The sequence below is a fragment of the Phascolarctos cinereus genome, unplaced genomic scaffold (assembly GCF_003287225.1).
Source record: "Phascolarctos cinereus isolate Bilbo 61053 unplaced genomic scaffold, phaCin_HiC Scaffold_2;HRSCAF=192, whole genome shotgun sequence".
Lineage (NCBI taxonomy): Eukaryota > Metazoa > Chordata > Mammalia > Diprotodontia > Phascolarctidae > Phascolarctos > Phascolarctos cinereus.
In genome coordinates, this window is record NW_027555625.1 from 274,916,057 (window position 1) to 274,939,787 (window position 23,731).

At 35.8% G+C, this 23,731-nt stretch overlaps 1 protein-coding gene across 1 annotated transcript in view; it reads left to right on the forward strand.

The window, feature by feature from the left end:
* Nucleotides 1-587: 587 nt before the first annotated feature.
* LOC110207510 (liver carboxylesterase 1-like) overlaps nt 588-23,731 on the forward strand; it is a 64,920-nt gene continuing 41,776 nt past the window's right edge. Inside the window, exon 1 of the mRNA XM_020985203.2 lies at nt 588-774. Within this exon, the coding sequence (XP_020840862.1) occupies nt 696-774 (79 nt within the window). The 5' untranslated portion in view covers nt 588-695. The remainder of the gene's footprint in view (nt 775-23,731) is intronic.

A 23,731-nucleotide genomic window follows, 5' to 3' on the forward strand; every position in this document is an offset into this window, starting at 1 on the left:
TATTCTCTTATCATTTCTATTTCCCTGATTTGAGTGTTTTTCCCTAATAAATCTTAGCATTTTCAAGTTAGGCACTTCCTCTTCATTTTCTTCCTTTACCCCCACATTTTACACGGTCTTCAATCATCACTCAGTATGCCTTGATAAATTATAAAGATATTTTTCTCTAAAGAACTAGATTCCTTCATGATTTTTGCACTGATGAAAAACCAAAAATGACAAAAAGTTGAGAGTTCTTCAAGGTCACCCAGCAAGCCAGCAAGTGGGCCTCACAGTCAACTCAGAAGATGTTTTTAAGCCCACAGTTTGCCCACTGAACCCTATTGATTCATCACACCAAGCAGTATGACTGACTTTATGTACACTGAAGATAGAAAATTCAAACTGGTTTTATGGTTAAAGTATACCTTACGTAACATTGGTTTTGTTTGCTGATGTGGGTATTCAGTTTTGCATAGAAGCACATTATAGAGTCCCTCAAATGAAGAGGATTAGTGAATTGTGGGTGGAGACTCAAGACACAAATCTTGGCTCTCACTAGGGTAATATTTGAAGAAGATTAATTCCTCTTTGGTTTTTGCCTGACTTGGCATTTCTATGATTCAGTACAGGGGTTAGTCACTCAATCATTTTACAGCTGTGCAAGACAGAAGCAACCTCGGCCTTTTAAGAAAACATAAATCCCTGCACTAGACATGTGGCAAAGAACTGTTCTCAACAACATATGGCTGATTTCTCTGCTTCTCTGCTCTATTATCGTGTTCATCACACAGGGTAAGGTTTGGGGTTTTTGTTTTGTTTTGTTTTATTCCTCCTTTCAAAAAGAAAAGAAAATGGAACTGCTTAGAACACTTAGTAGTATCTCATCTAAACATTTTTTTAAAATAAATTTTTATGGATTTTATTAACAATCAAAAATATTTCAATATACAAGAAATGAGAACAAAACTGATAACATTAGCTGCATAAAGACTAGTGTTTCTGATAGAATTCCATATCTTGAACGAGATTTCCTGTGTTTTTTCCATTGGAAGAAGTTGCTGATTTTATGAATTCAGCAGCAGGTAAAGGGAGCTGACACTGTGGGCCACCTCCTTAACTCCAGTATGTCCCACTTAGAGCAGCCACAGGGGTTTCTGGCTTTAGTGCAGTCAGGAATAAGTCACTTAAAACAACAACCAAACAAGCAAAAAATCAAAATATTATCTGGGCAAAGACAACTGTTCTAAAACTGAAATGGAAATGTTTTAGCAATTTTCTAGCTCTTTCAAGACAAAAGAAAAAAAAATCCCCTAGCTCAAATAATAGAAATTCTGGAATGTCAAGATTGGAAAGAACCTCAGTGGCAATCTATTTCAACACTCGCATTTTACAGTGAATACTTAGGCCAAGATAAAATAAAGGGAGAGTTAAGACAGTTGCAGAGACTGGACTAGACTTCAGGTGGCTCAATTTATAGCCTTTTTAATATTAATCCATGCTGACTCCCTGCAGAAATCATTTAAATACTGACTGCTTTTTGGTAATGCTCAATTGTAGTAAAGGACTGGGAACCTGAAGGACATGTGGTCTTGCTGAGTGATGTTAAGGAGTCCAGAGAATGGAGAGAATCAGTATGAAATGATAGAAATGATGAGAAGAGAGGAGGAACAGTTCTGGGAGAGATTTCTGCTGAAAACCTCTAAGCTCTCTCAGGTGGTCAAAATAATGGGCCAACTAAGATTTAGAGCTGGATGAATTCAGTGGGCTACCTTAGATAGGTCTTAAAGGTAAAACTTTCTAGTTGGAACAAACATGTATATCAAGTAGTAAACTGAGGTAATTGCCTAGAGAACTCATATTAAAAATAACAGTTTGCTTATATGTGTATTGTGGCTCTTCATTATCTAATTCAGTTCTTCACTTTGTGCATTTGTGCGCATAGAAACAGATTCAGAGTTGGAGGGAGAGAGGAGGAATAGGGCTCATTCCTACTGGTCTTCAAATCAACTAAGCTGTCTTCTGCTTTCTTTGGAGAAGAGGAAATAAGAGTGACTGAGGACCTCTGAAAGGATATTGTTGGACCAGCTAATCAACTTGTCCTTTCCAGATCTATCTGGAAGGCTCTCCGGGAGAGAATAGAAGAATAGATGCTGAAAAGAATGCAGTTATGCATAGAGCTATGAGAAAAATCTGGCCAGGACTAGAAACCTTTAAACATTTGCAAGGAAGGGACATAAATTAAGAAAGTTCTGAAAATATTAATATGAAATTCTCTGATCTGAAGTGCCATTACCTGTACTCTGAGGGCACTAAAAAAGATGATCTCAAATGTCTCTCATACCTATAAATTTTATGATTCTATGACTTTGATGGACCTGGAGTCAAAAAGAAACAAACAGATGTTTAAGCCATTGGCTAGCAAAAAAGATCTCTGAACAGGCTTTTAAAAAAAATATATAAACTTAATAGTCAGCAAAATAACGAAATTTTACACAAAACCTATAGCCTTTAATGAAATAGACAAAAACAAATGAACATGAAAAATGTTTTTGTTTCTGCTGTCTTCCATGCATGCCTGAAGTTCCTCTACCTTGGCCCTGTTTTCCTTCTTTCTTTCTTTTCTTTCTTTCTTCTTTCTTTCTTTCTTTCTTTCTTTCTTTCTTTCTTTCTTTCTTTCTTTCTTTCTTTCTTTCTTTCTTTCTTTCTTTCTTTTTTTCTTTCTTTCTCTCTCTCTCTCTCTTTCTCTCTCTCTTTCTCTCTCTCTGTCTCTCCCTCTCTCTCTCTCTCTCTTTCTTTCTTGTATTTTTTTTAAAAAAATACAGATGTAATCAATATGTGTTTGATTTTGGAGAACAAAGCCCACCCCAAGTGCAATCAAAAGCATCTCCAGGCCAATCCGCTGTGGAGTTCCAGGCTTGGTCGTACTTAACATTGGTTTCTGGCCCAAGACTGGAAACTGCAGAAATTCCTTAGGCAAGACAGATCGTATAATCTCCAAAGTTCATAGAGGCAGGAGTTCAGTAAGAGGGAGCATCATCCAAGGAGCACAGGTGGGGGTCTAGTGTGGAGCTCTAGTGAACTCCAGACCCAGAGACAGGAGAAAGGGCCCCATGCAAAGGCTAGCATGAGGTGTCTCTGAGGTCCTTAAGGAGAATGAAAAAAAAAATAAAGTGATCTGCTTTTCCAATATATTTTATTTATTTTGTTATTTCCCAATTATATGTAAATTTTTAAACATTCATTTAAAAAAATGAGAGTCCAAATTTTCTCTCTCCTTTCCCTTGCTCCCCCTTAAATGAGAAGTCAAGCAATTTGATATCAATTATACATGTGAAGTCATGCAAAATGTATTTCCATATTAGCTGTGTTGGAAAAGAAAACACAGACCAAAAAACCCCAAGAGAAATAGAGAAAGTATAAAAAATATGCTTCAAGAAAAAAAAGGTATGTTTCAATATGCATTTAGAGTTCATTTTTTCACCTTCTGAAGGTGGATAGCATTTTTCATCATGTTATCTTTTGAATTGTCCTGAATTATTTGTCTTTATCAGAGTAGCTAAGTCTTTCACAGTTGATCATCACAATATTGCTGTTACTGTGTAAGATGTTTTCCTGCTTCTGCTCACTTCACTTCACATGAGTTGATAAATCAAGTCTTCCCAGGTTTTTTCTGATTATCTTCTTATAGCACAATAGTATTCCATCACAATTATATACCATACAATTCAGCCATTCCCCAATTCATCAGTATTCCCTCAATTTCCAATTCTGTATGTGCAGTTATGCAAAGCACATTTTCATATTAACCATATTGCAAAAAAAAAAAAAACCCAGAACACTGCCTCTGAAAAACCCCAGAAAAATAAAGAAAAAAGAATGCTTCAGTATCATTCATACTCTAGTAGTTCCCTCCCCCCTTTCCCCCGCCCAGAGATGGATAACATTTTTCATCATAAGTCCTTCAGAATTGTCTTGGATCGTTGTATTGCTATAAAGGTTGAACACGTTCTGGTATATGATGGTGATGGAATACTACTGTGCTATAAGAAATGATGAGCTTCTTGATCTTAGAAAAACATGGGCAAATTCACACAAAATAATGAAGAGCAAAATGAGCAGAACCAAGAGAACATTGTCTGTAGTAACAGCAATATTGTTTTAAGAACAACTTTGATTGAATAAGTCATTTTGACTATTATAAATACCCAAATTAACTACAAAAGACATAAGAAGAAAGACACCATCTGCATTCAGAGAAAGAACTAATAAATAGAAGCATGTATATATGATATAATACTTGGTGCATGTGGGTTCAGCATTGATATTGCTTCATTGTCTATGATACCTTTTATCAAAATGTAGTTCCCTGTTTATTCCTTTTAATTAAATCTATTTTAGCCATAACTTTGTATAAGATCATGATTGCTACCCCTGCCTTTTTTACATCAATTGAAGAATAATAAATTCTATTCAAACCCTACATTTTAACTATCATTCTTAAATGTGTTTCTTGTAAACAACATATTGTTGGTTTCTGATTTTTAATCCATTTTGCTGTTTCTGTTTTATGGGTGAGTTTATCCCATTCACCTTAAAAGTTATTTATGAATTTCCCTTCATCTTATTTTTACTCACTATTGTTCTTTTCAGACTCACTTTTTATCTTATGCCTTTATCTGTATCTTTTTCCCTTACCCTGCAATCCCTTATTCTACCAACCTCTCTAAAATCCTTCCCTTTTTCTCTCCCCCACCCTCCTGAATCTTAATCTATACATCCTTCTAAAAGTTCCTTTTCCCACTCATTCTCCTAGTCCTCTCACCTTTCTTCAAGTTTAGAAGATTTCTATTCCCCTCTAGACATATGCGTTGCTTCTCCTTCAACCCAGATTCAATGAAACTAAGGTTTCAACATTACTAGCCTTCCATCTCCACCTGCTTCTTCTGTATTAGCTCTTCCTTTCATGCCTCATTTTATGACATAATTGCTCCTTTTTACATTTTCCTGTTCAATTTCATTTTTTTAGAATTACCCTATCACACACAACTCAGCCCCAACCTTTCTTTCAAATTATCCTAGTAATGGTGAAAGGTTTAAGAATACTGGTGCCATTTTCATATATAAGAATTAAACCATTTGATCTTAATGTGATTCTTATAATTAGTTTTTGATATTTTCCTTGTATTTTTTTCTGGATCTTTTATATTAAATTTTCCACTGAGTACTAGTCTTTTTTTTTTTCTTCACAAATACCTGAAAGTCTTTCAGATTGTCAATTGTCCCTTTTTTTTTTTTTATTCAGGATTATACTCAGCTTTGGTGGGTAAGTTATTCTTGGTCACAACCTTAGCTATTTTCCTCTTTGGAATATAATATTTCAAGACATACAGTCATTTGTTGTAGAAGCTGCTAGGTCTTGTGAAATCCTGATTGTATTTCCACACTATTTATTTTTTTTCTTGTTGCTCATAATATTTTCTCCTTAACCTGAGAGTTTTTAAACTCAGCTATGACATTCCAAACCTACTCTTTACTTAAAAAAGCAAGAAAAATGAAACCTGTCATAAACATTCATAGCCAAGCAAAACAAATCCTTACATTAGCTATGTCCAAATTAAACAAACAAAAATGCTTCAGTTTGCAATCTGAGTCCATCATCTCTCAGTCTGGAGGTGGGTAATATATTTCATCATTTGTTCTCCAGAATTGTGTTTGGTCATTGTGTTGATTAGAATTTCTAAGTCTTTCAAAGTTGTTTCTTGTTACAATATTGTTATTTAATATTGTTCTTCTGGTTCTACTCATTTCACTTTGTATCAGTTCATGTAAGTCTTCTTAGGTCGTTTTGAAATCATACTCTTCATCATTTCTTATAGCACAATAATATTCCATCACATTCACATACAATAATTTGCTCCATTATTCTCAGTTGATGGGCACCCTCTTAATTTCCAAATCTTTGCTATCATGAGAAGAAGTGCTATAAATATTTTTTGCACCTGTAGATTTCCCCCTTTTTTTGGTCCCTATGTGGTATAGACATAGTAGTGGATTTCTTTGGGTCAAAGGGTATACAAAATTAAATAACTTTTTTGGGCATCCTTCCAAATTGCTTTCTATAATGGTTGGACTGGGGGGCAGAGCCAAGATGGTGGAGGAAAAGCAGTGACTTGCTTGAACTCTCACCCAAACCCCTCCAAATACCTCTAAAAATGGCTCTAAACAAATTCAAAAGCAGCAGAACCCACAAAAAGGCAGAGTGAAACAAATTTCCAGCCCAAGACAACCTAGAAAGGCATATTGTGCCGGGCTGTGAGAGGAATGCAGTTTGGTGTGGGTGTGCAGGCCTCAGAAAACCTATAGCAGGCCTCAGAGGACTGAATCACAGGCAGCTGTGGCAGTTTCCTGACTTCTCAACCTATAAATGCCAAAGACAATTTAGAAGGTCAGTAGGAAAAGTCTGTGTCTGCAGTGAGAGAAAAGTGTGGGGTCCCAGCCATAGTCCCAAGTGTGGCCCAGGGTGGTGGCTGCCTCTAGAGCTTCCGGCCTACAGACTGAGGGGGAATCCGGTGGCTGATCACAGGGGGATTACAGGGATCTCTTTGCTGGTGCAAGATTCTCTTGCTTTGCCTGTGCTTGGATCTCAGTAACAGTTCTGGGTGGAGATCCTCGGACAAGGACAGCTGGAATGGTGGAGTGTGTAGTGGCTGGATAGAGGGAAGCCTCCTCACACTTCCAAGAAAGAAAAGAGTGCTTGTGGTCACTCATAGACCAGAGCACAGGCCAGAAAAGGAGTAAACACCTCACCCTTGATCATAGCACCTTGGAAGAACTGAAAATTTACAGGTCCCTGGAAGTATCTCTGAAAACAGCTGCACAAAACCTCTGAAGCTTGGAACAGTACATTCTCGCACTGGAAATAGATCTTTACATTAACACAGAGTTTATAACTCAAATTACTCACTGAATCATGAGCAAACAGTGAAAAAAGAGTCAGACTATAAAATCTTACTTTGGTGACAAAGAAGATCAAAACTTACAACCAGAAGAACACAACAAAGTCAAAGCTCCTACGTCCAAAGTCTCCAAGAAAAATGTGAATTGGTTCCAGGCCACGGAAGAGCTCAAAAACAATTTTGAGAAGCAAGTAAGAGAAGCAGTGGAAAAACTGAGAGTGATGCAAGAAAATCATGAAAAACAAGTCAACAGCTTGCTGAAGGAGACCCCAAAAATACTGAAGAAAATAACACCTTAAAAAATAGACTAACCCAAATGGCAAAAGAGGTCCAAAAAGCCAAAGAGGAGGAGAATGCCTTAAAAAGCAAAACTGACCAAATAGAAAAGAAAGTCCAAAAGCTTACTGAAGAAAACACTTCCTTAAAAATTAGAATGAAGCAATTGGAAGGTAATGACTTTATGAGAAATCAAGACACTGAAAAACAAATCCAAAAGAATGAAAAAAAAAGGAAAACAATATGAAATATCCGATTGGAAAAACAACTGACCTAGAAAACAGATCCAGGAGAGATAATTTAAAAATTATTGGACTATCTGAAATCTATGACAAAAAAATAGCCTAGACATCATCTTTCAAGAAATTATCAAGGAAAACTGCCCTGATATTTTAGAACCAGAGGGCAAAATAGAAATTGAAAGAATCCAACAATCACCTCCTGAAAGAGACCCCCAAAGGAAAATTCCTAGGACTATTGTAGCCAAATTCTAGAGTACCCAGGTCAAGGAGAAAATATTGCAAGCAGCCAGAAAGAAACAATTCAAGTATTATGGAAACACAATCAGGATAACAGAAGATTTAGCAGCTTCTACATTAAGGAACTGGAGGGCTTGGAATAAAATATTCCAAAGGGCAAAGGAGAGAGGATTACAACCAAGAATCACCTACCCAGCAAAACTACGTATAATCCTTCAGAGGAAAAAATGGATATTCAGTGAAACAGAGGACTTTCAAGCATTCTTGATGAAAAGACCAGAGCTGAACAGAAAATTTGACTTTCAGATACAAGACTCAAGAGAAACATGAAGAGGTAAACAGGAAAGAGAAGTCGTAAGAGACTTATTAAGGTTGAACTGTTTACATTCTGCATGGAAAGATGATATGTGTAACTCATGAGTCCTTTGTCAGTATTAGAGTAGTTGGAGGGAAAAAATTATATGTATGTATATATATTATATATATATATATATATATATATATATATGTATATATATATATACACATATATACATGTATATATACATATATATATACATACATACAGATAGATAGATAGATAGATAGATAGATAGATAGATAGATAGATAGCCCAGAGTGAGTTGAAGATGAAGGGGTGATATCTGGAGAATAAAATTAAGGGGTTAGAGAGGATCATACTGGGAGAAGGAGAAGGGGAAAGGTAGAATGAAGTAAATTATCTCACATAAAACAGACAAGAAAAGATTTTTACAGTGAAGGGGACTTGGGGGAAGGTGAGAGGGAATGAGTGAATCTTATTCTCATAGGATTTGGCTTAAGGAGAGAATAACATACATACCCAATTTTAAACAGAAATCTATCTTACCCTACAGGAAACTAGGAGGGGAACAGGGCAAGAGAGCAGGAGGATGATAGAGGGGAAGGCAGATTGAGGCAGAAGGTAATCAGAAGCAAACACTGCTAAGGAGTGATAGGGTCAAAAGAGAGAATAGAATAAATGGGCAGTGGGACAGAATTAAGAGAAATATACCTAGTTTTTCATAACATGACTACTATATAAGTGTTTTGCGTGACTACACATGTATAAGTTGTATCGAGTTGCTTGCCTTCTCAATGAGAATGGGTGGGGAGGAAGGAAGGGAGAAAATTTAGAACCCAAACTTTTAAAAACAAGGATTAAAAATATAGTTAACACATGTAACTAGTAAATAAGATATACAGAAAATGGGGTATAGAAATCTATCCTGCCCTACAGTAAAAATTGAAGGGGAAGGGAATAAGAGGAGAGGGAAAGAGGTAGAAGGGAGGGAAGATTAGGAGAAGGGGTTTCCAGAATGCATGCCATCTTGGGGTGAGGGGAGGGATGATATGGGGAGAAAATCTGGAACTCAACATCTTTTGGAAGTGATTGTTAAAAACTAAAAATGAATTAATTAATTAAAAATAATTTAGAAAATTAAAAAATAAATAAAATAGAATGCTTGGACTAGTTCACAGCTTTACCAGTGGTACATTAAGTTATCTGTTTTCCCACAGCCGTTCTAGAATGTGTGATTTTCCTTTTTAATCAACTTTGTCAGTCTGATGAATGTGAAGTGGTATCTCAGATTTATTTTAATGTGCATTTTTCTAAATAATAGTGATACAGAGCATTTTTTAATGTGGCTATTGATAGTTTAGATTTCTCCCTCTGAAAACTACCTATTTATATCCTTTGACAATTTATCAATTGAAAAATGGCTGTTATTCTCATAAATTTGAATCAGTTAACTATATATTCTAAGGGTGAGATCTTTATCAGATAATCTTCTTATAATCTCCCACCCAGTTTCTTCCTTCTCTCCTAATTTAGGAAGCATCGGTTCTCTTTATGCAAAAATTTTATACTTTACTGACATAAAAATTGTTTATTTTATGTCCTGTGCCTCTCTATTTCTTGATTGCTCTGATGATCTCTTAATTGCCAAATCAAATGACCTTTTCTCAATCCTCATCTTATTTGACTTCTCTTTAGCCTTTGACACTGTTGATCACTTTCTTTTCCTTGATATTTTGTTCTTACTAAGTTTTCATGACACTGCTTCTCCTCATTCTCCTAATTGTTGGAGTGCTTCTTAGTCTCCTTTGCTGAATTTTCATCCAGGTCATCCCTGGTAATGGTGGGTGACTTCCAAGGCTCCATCCTGAGCTCTTCTTTTCTCTTGTCTTGCTTGGTGATCTCATCAGTTCTGGTAGATTCAATTTTCATTTCTAGGCTGATGATTCTTTTTTTTCCAATCAATCAAACATTTATTTAAGTGAATACTATAGGCCAGACACTCTGGTAGGTGCTAAGAGTGCAAATACAAAGAATGAAACAACCCCTCCTCACAAGGCACTTGCATTTTCTTTTTTTTTATTTGTTTATTTTTAGTTTTCAACATTCACTTCCTCAAAATTTTGAGTTCCAAATTTTCTCCCCATCTCATCCTTCCCCCCCATCCCAAGATGGCATGCATTCTCTATATCCCTTCTCCTAATCTGCCCTCCCTTCTATCTCTCCCCACCCTTCTCTTATGCCTTTCCCTTTTTATTTTCCTGTAGGGCAGGATATATGCCAATACCCCATTTCCTGTATTTCTTATTTCCCAATTGCATGTGAAAACATTTTTTTTAACATACGCTTTTAAAACTTTGGGTTACAAATTGTCTCCCTTCCTCCCTCCCCACCCACCCTCATTGAAAAGTCAAGCAACTCAATACAGGTTATACATGTGTAGTCATGCAAAACACCTCCATAGTAGTCACATTGTGAAAAACTAAGTATATCTCCCTTCATCCTATCCCATCTCCCATTTATTCTACAGTCTCTTTTAACCCTGGGTCCTTCCTCAGAAGTGTTTGCTTCTGATTATTCCCTCCCCAAATCTGCCCTCCTCTCTATCATACTCCTGCTCTCTTGATTTCCATACCCAATTTTGTATGTTATTCCCTCCTTAAGCCAAATACTATGAGAATAAGATTCACTCAGTCCTTCTCACCTTCCACCATTTCTGCTCCACTGTAAAAGCCTTTTCTTGTGTGCTTCATGTGAGATAATTTACACCATTCTACCTCTCCCTTTCTCCTTCACCCAGTATAATCCTCTCTCACCCCTTAATTTTATTTTCCGGATATCACCCCTTCATCTTCAACTCACCTTGTGCCATCTATCTATCTATGCATCTATCTATCTGGAATTCAGCTATGATATTCCTGTATCTTTTCATTTTGGGATTTCTTTCAGGAGGTGACTGGTGGATTTTTCCAATTTCTGTTTTACCTTCTGGCTCTAGAATATCAGGGCACATTTCCTGGATAATTTCTTTTTTTTTTCTCAGTATTAGGGTAGTGGGGGGTAAAAAGTTAATGTATGTATAAATAGATAGATAGATAGACAGACAGACAGACAGACAGACAGACAGATAGATAGATAGATAGACAGATAGATAGATAGATAGAAGGAAATACACAGTAATCATAACTGTGAAAAATTTATAGTAAGTTTCTCTGATCAATACTTCATTTCTCAAAAGTACAGAGAACTGAATGAATATTATAAAAATAAGAGCCATTCCTCTATTGATAAATGGTCAAAGGATATGAACACACAGTTTTCAGATAAATTAATCAAAGCTATCTATAATCATATGAAAAGATGTTCTAAATCACTATTGATTAAAGAAATGCAGATTAAAACAATTTTGAACTGCCAGTACACATTTATCAGATTGGCTAATGTGACAGAAAAGGAAAATGAGAAAATTCAGAGTGGATGTGGAAAAATTGAGGAACTAATACACTGTTGGTGAAGTTGCATATCGATTTCATCATTCTGTAGAGCAATTTGGAACTATGCCCAAATGGCTATAAACCATCAATACGTTTTGAGCAGGCTATACCACTACTAGGACTGTATCCAAAAGAGATAAAAAAAGCAAAAGGACCCATGTGTATAAAAATATTTATAGCAGCTCTTTCAATGGTGGAAAAGAATTGGAAATTGGAGAATGGCTGAACAAGTTGTTGTTTATGATTGTGATGGAATACTATTTTGTTATAACAAATGACAAACAAGATGCTCTCAGAAAACCCTGGAAAGACTTAAATGAACTGATGCAAAAAGAAATGAGCAGAACCAAGAGAACATTGTACACAGTGAGAGCAATATTGTGTGATGATCAACTGTGAATGACAGCTATTCTCAGCAATGTAATGATCCAAGACAGTTCTGAAGAGCTTATGATGAAAAACGCTATCGATCTTTAGGGGAAGAAATGATGGAGTGTGAAGGTAGATCAAAGCATACTTTTTCTTCACTTTATTTTTCTTTTTTTGTCTGTGTTTTCTTTTACAACATGACTAATGTGGAAATGTTTTGCGTGTTAGCACATGTCTAACCTATATCAAATTGCCTTCTGAATGTGGGGGAGGGTTAGGGAGGAAGGGAAGGAGAGAATTTGGAACTCAAAATTTTTAAAAAATGAATGTTAAAAATGATTTTACAGGTAAATGGGGAAAATATTAAATCATTTTAAAAAAGAATAGTAGTAGAAAAGTAACTACATCAGTCATAACCAGGCTCCAAAGGACTCATGGCTCTGTCCATAAATACTGCAATCCCTGAGAATCTATGATAGTTATATATTGTAATACTCTTTGCTCATTTCCCTCTCTTGTTCCCACTGCCACTGTTATGGAGTATTCCTTAGAGTCCTCAAAATTGGGGTAAAATACTCCTCCAAGGGTAATATTGCTTTTCCTTGGACTACTAGGCCAGATCTACTTATGAAAGCAGTGGACGTGCACCTAGGATGGTGACTCTTCATTCAGTGTCTATCAGATTGCATTCACCCTGGTCTTAGGGTTTCAGATTTCCTAGGCAGTTGATCTAATCCTATTGCTCTATTATTTCTTGGAATAGCATATCAGAAAAAAATATCACCAGATTCTGCTTTTCATTCTGTTTTGAGGTAGCAAGTAAGGATATTGGCTGGATCCTAAGTTCCACCATCTATAATGTTTCCTAGCCTTTCTCTGCATCCTTTTCACCTTGAAGCTGATTGATAAAGTTGATGTCATAAAGAGGCTGTCTACTAAATTCATAAAGTAAATACCTCTACTTTTCCAGGAAGTGAGAAGGGCAGGAAGTGGCATGATAGAGCTGTGGTAATGCTTAATGTTTTGCCCGGCCAGTGCTCAAGCCATGGCCCCAGTATTTAACAGCATGAGTAATAGAGAGCATGCCTTCCACAGAGGCAAACCACACTAGCACTCATGGGTAAAAAGTAATTTCTGACAAGATAACCCCCAAATAATGGGTGTGGAGGCAGTGGTGCCATGAACAACCCAACCTTGGGCACAGTTATGATCTTGCAGAGAGTTTGACATATAATTCCAAATGGATTTAGGGTTGAACACAGACTCAGAAAAAGCACCACAGTGCTAAGACTCTGGGCTTGGCAATACAGGAGTCCTTCCATGTATGAGAAAGATCACAAATGGATAGGAGGTCTAGGGATAGTAATGATTTAGGAAAAGAGGGATACTCCCTCCTAAATACTGCCCTAGGACAAAAATCCATTTGTGTCATGCTAGATAAATTTCTACTCAAGGCCATTACTGGTAGAAATTGAGTTCAGCAAAGCCTGGTATTACTGGTAATAACTGGTATTAATATTGATGACTATTAGGATGTATTTGCATTCCTGAAAAAGTCTAGAGAAAGCTAATGTCAACTTGCCATGAGGTGGCAGGGATGATACCTTGGAAAAGGTTCTTCAGCAGAATGTGAATGGGAGCCAGTATACCTAACATACTAGGCTTCAATTAGGAGTGGTCTGGACTTCATCTTTTGTCACTGACCTCTCTTGACATTGGACTAATTGTCATTAATATTAAAGTGCCACTGATTATAAATGCTCATTTATCTTCAGTCTTCCTTGATCTCAAAAAATAACTTTCTAAATAGTAACAGTTTTGAAAAATAACTTTTTTAAAAAAAATAATTTATTTTTGAATTATCAACAATCACTTCCATAAGCTTTTGAGTTTAAAATTTTTCTCCACCTCTCTCTCCCTTCCCTCCCTAGATGACGCACAATCTGAAATAAGCTATACATATATATTCCTATTAAACATATTTTCACATTAGTGATGTTGTAAGGAAGAATTAGAATCAATAGGAGGAACCACCAGAAAGAGGAAACAAAACACAACAGAAGAAAAAAAAAACAGCAAATAGTATGCTTTGATCTGCATTCAAACTCCATAGTTCTTTCTTTGGATATGGATAGCATTTTCCATCATGAGGCCTTTGGAGATGCCTTAGATCTTTGTATTGCTGAGAAGGGTTAGTCTATCAATATTACTCATCACAGAAGGTTGCTGTTACTGTGTACAATGTTCACCTGGTTTTGCTCATTTCACTCAGCATCAGATCATCCGAGTCTTTCTAGGTTTTTCTGAGGTCAGCCTGTTCATCATTTCTTATAGCACAATACTACTCCATTACATTCATGTACCACAACTTCTTCAGCCATTACCCAATTGATGGGCATCCTCTCAATTTCCAATTCTTTGCCACCACAAAAAGAGCTGCTATAAATATTTTTGTAAGTGTAGGTACTTTTCCCATTTGTATGATCTGTTTGGCATATAGCCCGAGAAGTGCTATTGCTGGGTCAAAGGGTATGCACATTTTTATAGCCCTTTAGGCACAGTTTCAAATTGTTCTCCAACATGGTTGGATTATTTCACAACTCCACCCACCCACCAACAATGCATTAGTGTTCCAATTTTCCCACATCTTCTTTAACATTCATCATTTTCCTGTTTTGTCATGCTGGCCAATCTGATAGGTGTGATGTGGTACCTCAGAGTTGTTTTGATTTGCATTTCTCTAATCAATAGTGATTTAGAGCATGTTTTCATATGACTATAGATGGCTTTAATTTCTTCATCTGAGAACTGTCTGTTTACATCCTTTGAACATTTATCAATTGGGGAATGGCTTGTATTCTTATAAATTTGTCTTAATTCTCTATATATTTTAGAAATGAGGCCTTTATCAGAGAACTGGTTGTAAAAATTCTTTCCCAATTTTCTACCTTCCTTCTAATCTTAGTTGCATTGGCTTTGTTTGCAAAAACTTTTCAATTTAATGTAATCAAAATTATCCATTTTGCTTTTCATAATGTTCTCTATCTCCTGTTTGGTCATGAATTCTTCTGTTCTCCATAGATCTGATAGGTAAACTATTCCTTGTTCTCCCAGTTTACTTATGGTATCAGCCTTTATATCTAAGTCATGAACCCATTTTGACTTTATTTTGGTATATGGTGTGAGATTTGGGTCTATGCCTAGTTTCTGCCATACTCTTTTCCAGTTTTCCCAGCAGTTTTTTTAAAGAGTGGGTTCTTATCCCAGAAGCTGGGGTCTTTGGGTTTATCAAATAATAGATTACTATAGTCATTGACTACTGTGTCTTGCATATTTAACCTATTCCACTGATCCACTACTCTCTATTTCTTAGCCAGTACCAAGCAGTTTTGATGATTGCTGCTTTATAATACAATTTAAGATCTGGAATTGCTAGGCCACCTTCCCCTGCATTTCTTTTCATTAGTTCCTTTGATATTCTGGACCTTTTGTTTTTCCAAATGAATCTTGTTATTATTTTTTCTAACTCTATAAAATAATTTTTGGTAGTTTGATTGGTATGGCACTGAATAAGTAAATTAGCTTAGGTAGGATTGTCATTTTTATTATATTAGCTCAGCCTACCCATGAGCAACTGATGTTTTTCCAATTATTTAGATCTGATTTTATTTGTGTGAAAAGTGTTTTGTAATTGTGTTCATAGAGTTCCTGGGTTTGTTTCGGGAGGTAGACTCCTAAATATTTTATAATGTCTGCAGTAAGTTTAAATGGGATTTCTCTTTCTATCTCTTGCTGTTGGGCTTTGTTGGTAATATATAGAAATGCAAATGATTTATGTGGGTTTATTTTATAGCCTGCAACTTTGCTAAAGTTGTTTATTATTTCAAGTAGTTTTTTACTTGATTCTCTAGGATTCTCTAAGTATATCATCATGTCATCTGCAAAGAGTGATAGCTTTGTTTCTTCTTTGCCTATTCTAATGCCTTCAATTTCTTTTTCTTCTCTTATTGCTAAAGCTAACATTTCCAGTACAATATTGAATAACAGTGGTGATAATGGACATCCTTGTTTCACCCCTGATCTTATTGGAAATGCTTCTAGCCTGTCCCCATTACATATAATGCTTGCTGAAGGTTTTAGATAGATATATTTATTATTTTAAGGAAGACTCCATTTATACCTATGCTTTCTAGTGTTTTTAATAGGAATGGGTGTTGTATTTTCAAAAGCTTTTTCTGCATCTATTGAGATGATCATGTGGTTTCTGTTGGTTTTGTTTTGATATAATATATGCTGATAGTTTTCCTAATATTGAACCAACCCTGCATTCCTGGTATAAATCCTACCTGGTCATAGTGTATTATTCTTGTGATAAGTTGCTGTAATCTATTTGCTAGTATTTTTTTAAAATTTTTCATCTATATTCATTAGAGAAATTGGTCTATAATTTTCTTTCTCTATTTTGACTCTTCCTGGTTTAGGTATCAACACCATATTTGTATCATAAAAAGAATTTGGTAAGACTCCTTCTTCACCTATTTTCCCAAATAGTCTATATAGTATTGGAATTAATTGTTCTTTAAATGTTTGATAGAATTTGCATGTAAATCCATCTGGCCCTGGAGATTTTTTCCTAGGGAGTTCATCAATGGCTTGTTCAATTTCTTTTTCTGAGATGGGATTTAAGTATTTTACTTCCTCTTCGTTAATCTGGGCAATTTATATTTTTGTAAATATGTATCCATTTCACTAAGATTGTCAAATTTGTTGGCATATAGTTGGGCAAAATAATTCCTAATTATTGTTTTAATTTCCTCTTCCTTGGTGGTATTCACCCTTTTCATTCTTGATACTAGTAATTTGGTTTTCTTCTTTCTTTTTTTAAATTAAATTAACCAAAGGTTTATCTATTTTATTGGTTTTTTCATAAAACCAGCTCTTAGTTTTATTTATTAGTTCAATAGTTTTCTTAATTTCAATTTTATTAATTTTCCTTTGGTTTTCAATATTTCTAATTTTGTTTAGTTGAGGATTTTTAATTTGTTCTTTTTCTAGTTTTTTTAGTTGTATGCCCAATTCATTAATCTCCTCTTTTTCTATTTTATTTATGTAAGCATTTAGAGATATAAAACTTCCCCTAAGAACTGCTTTCGCTGCATCCCATAAGTTTTGGTATGTTGTTCATTATTGTCATTCTCTTGAATGAAATTATTGATTGTTTCTATGATTTGTTGTTTGACCCAATCATTTTTTAGGATTAGGTATTTAGTTTCCAATTATTTTTTAGTCTTTCTTTCCATGGCCCTTTATTACATATAATTTTTATTGCATCATGATCTGAAAAGGATGCATTTAATATTTCTGCCTTTCTGCATTGGATTGTGAGGTTTTTATGCCCTAGTACATGGTCAATTTTTGTGTATGTGCCATGTACTACCGAGAAAAAAGTATATTCCTTTCTATCCCCATTCAGTTTTCTCCAGAGGTCTATCATACCTAACTTTTCTAATGTTCTATTCACCTCCTTAACTTCTTTCTTATTTATTTTTGTGGTTAGATTTTCTAGTTCAGGGAGGGGGAGGTTGAGGTCCCCCACTAGCATAGCTTTGTCCTTTATTTCTTCCTGTAACTCCCTGAACTTCTCTAAGAATTTGGATGCTATACCATTTTGCATATATGTTTAGTAATGATATTACTTGTCTATGGTGCCTTTTAGCAGTATATAGTTTCCTTCCTTATCTCTTTTGATAAGATCTATTTTTGCTTTTGCTTTGTCTGAGATCAGGATTGCTGCCCCTGCTTTTTTTACTTCAGCTGGAGCATAATATATTCTGCTCCAGCCTTTTACCTTTACCCTGTATGTGTCACTCTTTTTCAAATGTGTTTCCTGTAAACAGCATATTGTAGGATTATGTTTTTTAATCTATTCTGCTTTTCACTTCTGTTTTATGGAAGAGTTCATCCCATTCACATTCACAGCTGTGAATACTATCTGCGTCTTTTTCTCCATCCTTTCCACCCAGTGTATGTTTTTCTTTCTCCTTTTCCTTTCCCTCCTCACTAGTGTTTTGCTTTTGACCACCACCTCCTTCAGTCCCTCCCTTTTATTATCCCTTTCCCTTTTCTTCCCCTTGACCCTTACCTTCTTCCCTCCCTTCTATCCCTCCTCCCTTTTCTTTCCCTTTTTCCCTCCTACTGCCTATAGGTTTAGTTAGATTTCTATACCTAACTGATCTTGAGCCAAAACTAATGAGAGTAAGGTTCAAACAATGCTCATCTCACTCCCTTCTTTCCCTCTGCTGTAATAGGATTTTGTGTCTTTTCCTGTAATGTAATTTACCCTTGTCTGCCTCCTCCTTTCTCAGTACATTTTCTAAGATCAGATTGATCCACTTATTTGGATCCATTTAACCCACTTGATTAGATTTTTTTTTATTACTCAAAGTCAACTCATATCTACCCACTTTATGTATACCCCTTGAAAATGGTATAATAACAATACAGTTCTCAAGATTGCAAGTGCATATTCCTTGTAGGGATGTAAACAGCCCTTATTAACAACATATTGTATTTTCTGTCTTTACCTTTTTATGTCCTTCTTGAGTCTGTACTTGAAGATCAAATTTTTGTTGAGCTCTGGTCTTTTTATCAGGAAGTTTGGAAGTCCCTATTTTGTTGAATATCCATCTCCTCCCTTGAAAGATGCTCATTTTTGCTGGGTAGTTGATCCTTGGCTGCATTCCAAGCTCCTTTGCCTTACAGAATATCATATTCCATGACCCACGGTCTTTTAATGTACAAGCTACAAGGTCCTGTGTAATCCTGACTGTGGTTCCATGATATTTAAACGCTTTCTTTCTGGCTGCTTGCAGCACCTTCTCTTTCATCTGGTAATTTTGGAATTTTGCTATTGTATTTCTTGGCGTTGTCAATTTGGTATCTCTTTCAGGTAGTGAGTGGTGGATTTTTTCTATGGCTATTTTACCCTCTGGTTCTAGGACCTCAGGGCAGTTTTCCTTTGTGATATCCTGAAAGATACTGCCTAGGCTCTTTTTTCATCATGATTTTCAGGTAAAACAACAATTTTTAAATTGTCTCTCCTGGATTGATTTTCCAGGTCAGTTGTTTTACCCATGAGGTATTTTATATTTTCATCTATTTTGTCATTCTTTTGTTTCTGTTTGACTGATTTTTGCTGTCTTGTAGAGTCATTAACTTCCATTTGTCCAATTCTAATTTTTAACAAATTGTTTTCTACTTTCAGACTTTGTACCTCCTTCCCCATTTGGTCTATTGTATTTTTTAGGGGCTTGTTTTCTTCATTTTTGAAAAATAACTTTAAAATATAAATAAAATATAAGTAAAACTACAAAAGAGTACAATGGCTTTAGAAAGTAAAATTTCCTTAAGATGATTTAAGAATTAAGTTATGAAGTTTACTTCTGCATCCAAGTTATCTCCTGAATTTCAACAACAAAAAAATAGAGAATATAGTACTTCTTACCATATCTGTGTAATTACCAAATAAAATCATTAATGGGGGGATTTATGAAAAGTAACATTTGAAAATGACTAAACTTAATGCACATGTATTGAAAGACTAGGCTATGATTTCCTATTAGGGGAAATAGGGTCAAGATTTCCAGGGTTTTCATCATTCTCTAAACAGTGGTGCCTATGTTATTTGCATAAAGTAGAGGAGCATGGTAGAGAAAAGTCAAAAGCAATTTCTTCACTAGAATTCCACTCAGATTCTTTTCAGTTTGAGGAAGGCAAGTTCTAGAGATAGTTGCTCCAGTCAAGGAAATGTGATAAGAAATAAACATCAAAATTGGCTTCTCTTCATGTCAGATAAATGAAAGTTGAACTGTGGGAATGAGTGAAAATGGAAGAGGATAATTAAAAAAAAAAAACTTGATCTCAGACTAGGCAGCTACCTAACTTCTGTGAGCACCCTAGCTAAGAACTTTATAGTCATTGTCTAAAACTGATGACAGAAGAGAACTGAAGCCTTTCCCTGAAGTTGAGAGGCTTACTAACCTTACTAACTTTCACTGATACAATGGATGGTCAAGGTGGCTGAAAGAGCTCATTGACAGAGCTGTGGCCCTCCCTTGCAATACAGAGATTACTAAACCCAGTATCCCTTGTAGTATCAGTTAGCCCTAAAGTTATTTGTATAAATGAAGACCATTAGCAATGAAGATTTTCTCCCGTGGAGAATAAGCTCAACAGAGCTATTGAACAATATCACCACACACATTTGCAGGGGTGTAGCATTAGAGGCATAACTTGCTCCTCCATGCCCTGACTGCATGTACTCCCCCTGTATGATCTCTATGTATATTTACTCTTTCCATGGAGAAGATGTGCATTTATGTGAGGATGACTCCAGGTTTAGGGAAGACATGTTCTTCTGTTCCTTTCATTATTGCTATTTCATCAAAAGCCTTTATTTCTAACTAATTATATCTTTTGACTGATGAGTAAAATATATATATGTAATATATATGTGTATAGACACACACACTGTGTGTGTGTGTGTGTGTGTGTGTGTGTGTGTGTGTGTGTGTGTGTGTGTGTAGGAACTCATGAACTATGATTTGGAGACTTTTATGACCCACAAAATAACAGAAACTTGGTGGTAGTTATCTAGGGGCTCATGACTGAAGGAACCCCTAAGTCCCAATGATTCAAAAACTAATGGAATGTCAGATAACTCTGATTCCTTCGAAAGTAGCAAGCATTGGTTACCTGCCCTTTGAAACACTGGATGAAGGCAATAAATCTATTCTTCCTTTATACAATATTTGTTTTGTTGTCATCAGATACCCATAAAATACCAGACTGATGTGGTTTCCAAACAGTCAGTACACATAGCTTATCTTTATAACGTACCTCAAATTTTTTCCCCCTTCAGATTAAGCTCCCTACAAATAAAGACTTCTTAGACCATTGCTGAATACTTCTTCTCATTTGCCTTTATTTAATTTGCTTGTCAGGAAGAGCTTACTGGCCTTTTAATCTTTTTATACACCAAGGTTCTGATATGAATGGAAGCTTCTGCTTAGGAGTCCAATTGCAGCATTTAAGAAGGCAGGTCCCCTGGAACCCTGGGAAGGATTCTGCCTCAGCAAATAATGAAGTTTATTGTTAACTCCCCAGTTAGGAGACTAATAGTGTTATCCAAGTGCCATGCCCATTTATTTCTATACAATAAGGGTTATTGTTCTCTTATTTCTCATTGTGGTTCCATATAGGGGCATACTCTCCCTTTTATGTTTGTATAGTGTACAACCCATTCTGGATACCAGGGTCAAGGTTCTGTCAGGATTTTGTGCCCACTATTTCTCTTATTTTCTTTAAAATTCTTTGTAATACGTCAATTCCACCTTTAAACTGAAATCACTTTCTCCAAGGCTACCAATAAACTTTTAATTGGCCTTTTCTCAGTCTTTATACTACGTGAGGCTGCACCTTTGAAGCTATTAATCTCCTGCTCACAATCCCACTGTTTTCTTTTGTTTTCCCCATTATCATCCCTTTATTACAATTACAAATAACAAAATATCCTTGAGAAGTAATAAAATAATTTACAGAAGGAAGCACTATCATGGAGAAATCTATTGCCCATATTAGCCAGTACATAGCACTGATCCATAAAAATTTAAGAACAACATTTTAATAGATGTCACTATCAAATATTCATAGCCTCCAAACTGTCAAATTTTGAATGTTCAAAATAGAGAAAATAAAATATATAGAATAAATCAAAATCATGTGGGAAAATAATGAAGCACATATCAACCTTGTCACCCTATTTGCTACTGGTAGGTGTCCCAAAGATGTTTCCAGTGGGCCTATGGAAGATAAGCTTATATCCTGATATTTTTAAAGTACATAAAGCAGTCACAATTATCCACCTTTGGGATAATCTTCATAATATTCAATGTAGATAAATAATAGTAGAATAGCAAATTTTCTTAATACTGTTTCTATCTGAATTCCATTAAAAAGATGAGAATGAGATAATAAATAATACATTCCCTGTAAATCATCATTCAAAATTTACAGAGTGTGCTGTACACATCATATCAGCTCTCCTTCTAGTTTGAGCTTTACTTCTTTGTCACCTTGCTAGATCATCATCATTCTGTCCAATAAGCATGGGCACTGCCCAAGAATCTGTCCTAGGCTTCTCTACTCCTGTTTCTACCTTTATTAGCTCCTATAGATTCAATCTTCATCTTTACTAAGAAGACTTGGATCTCTCTCTGTTTCTCTGTCTCTCTGTCTCTGTCTCTCTGTCTCTGTCTCTGTCTCTGTCTCTCTCTCTCTCTGTCTCTCTCTCTCTCCCCCCCTTCCCCTTCTCTCTCATCTTAATTTTGCTCTGGAACCACAGTCCTGTAATACAATTACCTGTTGCACATCATCACTTGGATGTTGAATAAGCATCTATAACTCAGTATGTCCGAAATAGAGCTGATTATCCCTCAGTAAATCTCTCCTTCTATCAAATATCATCATTTTGTTGAGGGCCGTACCCTCTTTTTAGGCCCCCACGTTGAAAACCTAGGAAACATTCTTGACTCCTTGCCAACATTATTACTCCATCTCATCTAATAAGTTTCCAATTTTTGTCTGTTCTATCTTTATAATCTCTCTCCTATCTACCCCCTTTCACTGTACATACAGCCTCTTTTATGACTCAGGCTGTCATTACCCCTCACCTGGGCTATAGAAATTTCCTCCTAATTGGTCTCCTTTCTAGTCTCTCTCCTTTTCAATTCATCCTCTACATAGCTGCAAAATTGATATGCCTGAAACACAGATCTGACAATGATGCCCTCAAAATTCTTTAGTGGCTCCCCATTGCAACTAAAATAAAATATAAAACTTTCAGCCTGGTATTTAAAACTCCTAAATAATCTGGATACCAAATACCTTTCTGTTCTTATTTTATGTTCTTACTCTTCATTCAATCTGATTAAAGACTTACTGTCCATTTCTAATGCACGATATTCTGTTCTGGACTTTTTGCCTTTTTTTAGATGGTTGACTGCATCTTGAATGGACACCTTCCTCATTCCTGCTTCATATAATCCCTATTTAGGCAAAGTGCAACTCAAATTCTGCTGTTTAAGTAAGGCCTTTCTTCATCTCTACCAATAGCACATCTTTCCTGCCAATAATTTAATGGATAAGTTGCATTTATTTACTTATATGTGGCTATGTATTATCTTAATAGAAAGACAAGGTCCTGAGGGCAAGGAATGTTGATTTTTTATTTTTTGCTTTTATATCCCCAGTCTTGAGAACAATACATTATACATTGTTGGTGCTTAAGTTTGTCAGAATAAAATAAATTGCTCCTGGGAAGACATGAGTCTGTTCAACCCCCATTCAACCCCTGCTTATGTAATTTGGGCCTAACGTCACCCTCTTTTGAGGCATCAAGGAGGGCACAGAAACTGGATTCTGGACACTTAGGGTGACTGTGAAAATATTCCCATTACCAAGCTTCCCTCAGATCTTTAAAAAGGAAGCTAGGGAGATTTGTGCATCATATAATTTCAGGGTGTGTAGGAAAGTGCCAGGAGGAAGACATATGTAATTTAGTATTATAACTTGTAGTATTGGAACTTCTTAGCCCAATCTATAAAACTCTTTAAAGCTCTCTGTGGACTTTGGGCTCTCTGTGGACTTTGCTTTTTCTCCCCAGAACATTCCATAATAACCTAGGCTGTAATGTGACATAGGAGATTGGTCATCTGTGAAGAAATAACATTCATGCTTCAAGGAATCTGTTTGGGAAAGCAGACTAAAAGCAGTCATGCTGATCTTCAGCAGAATTGG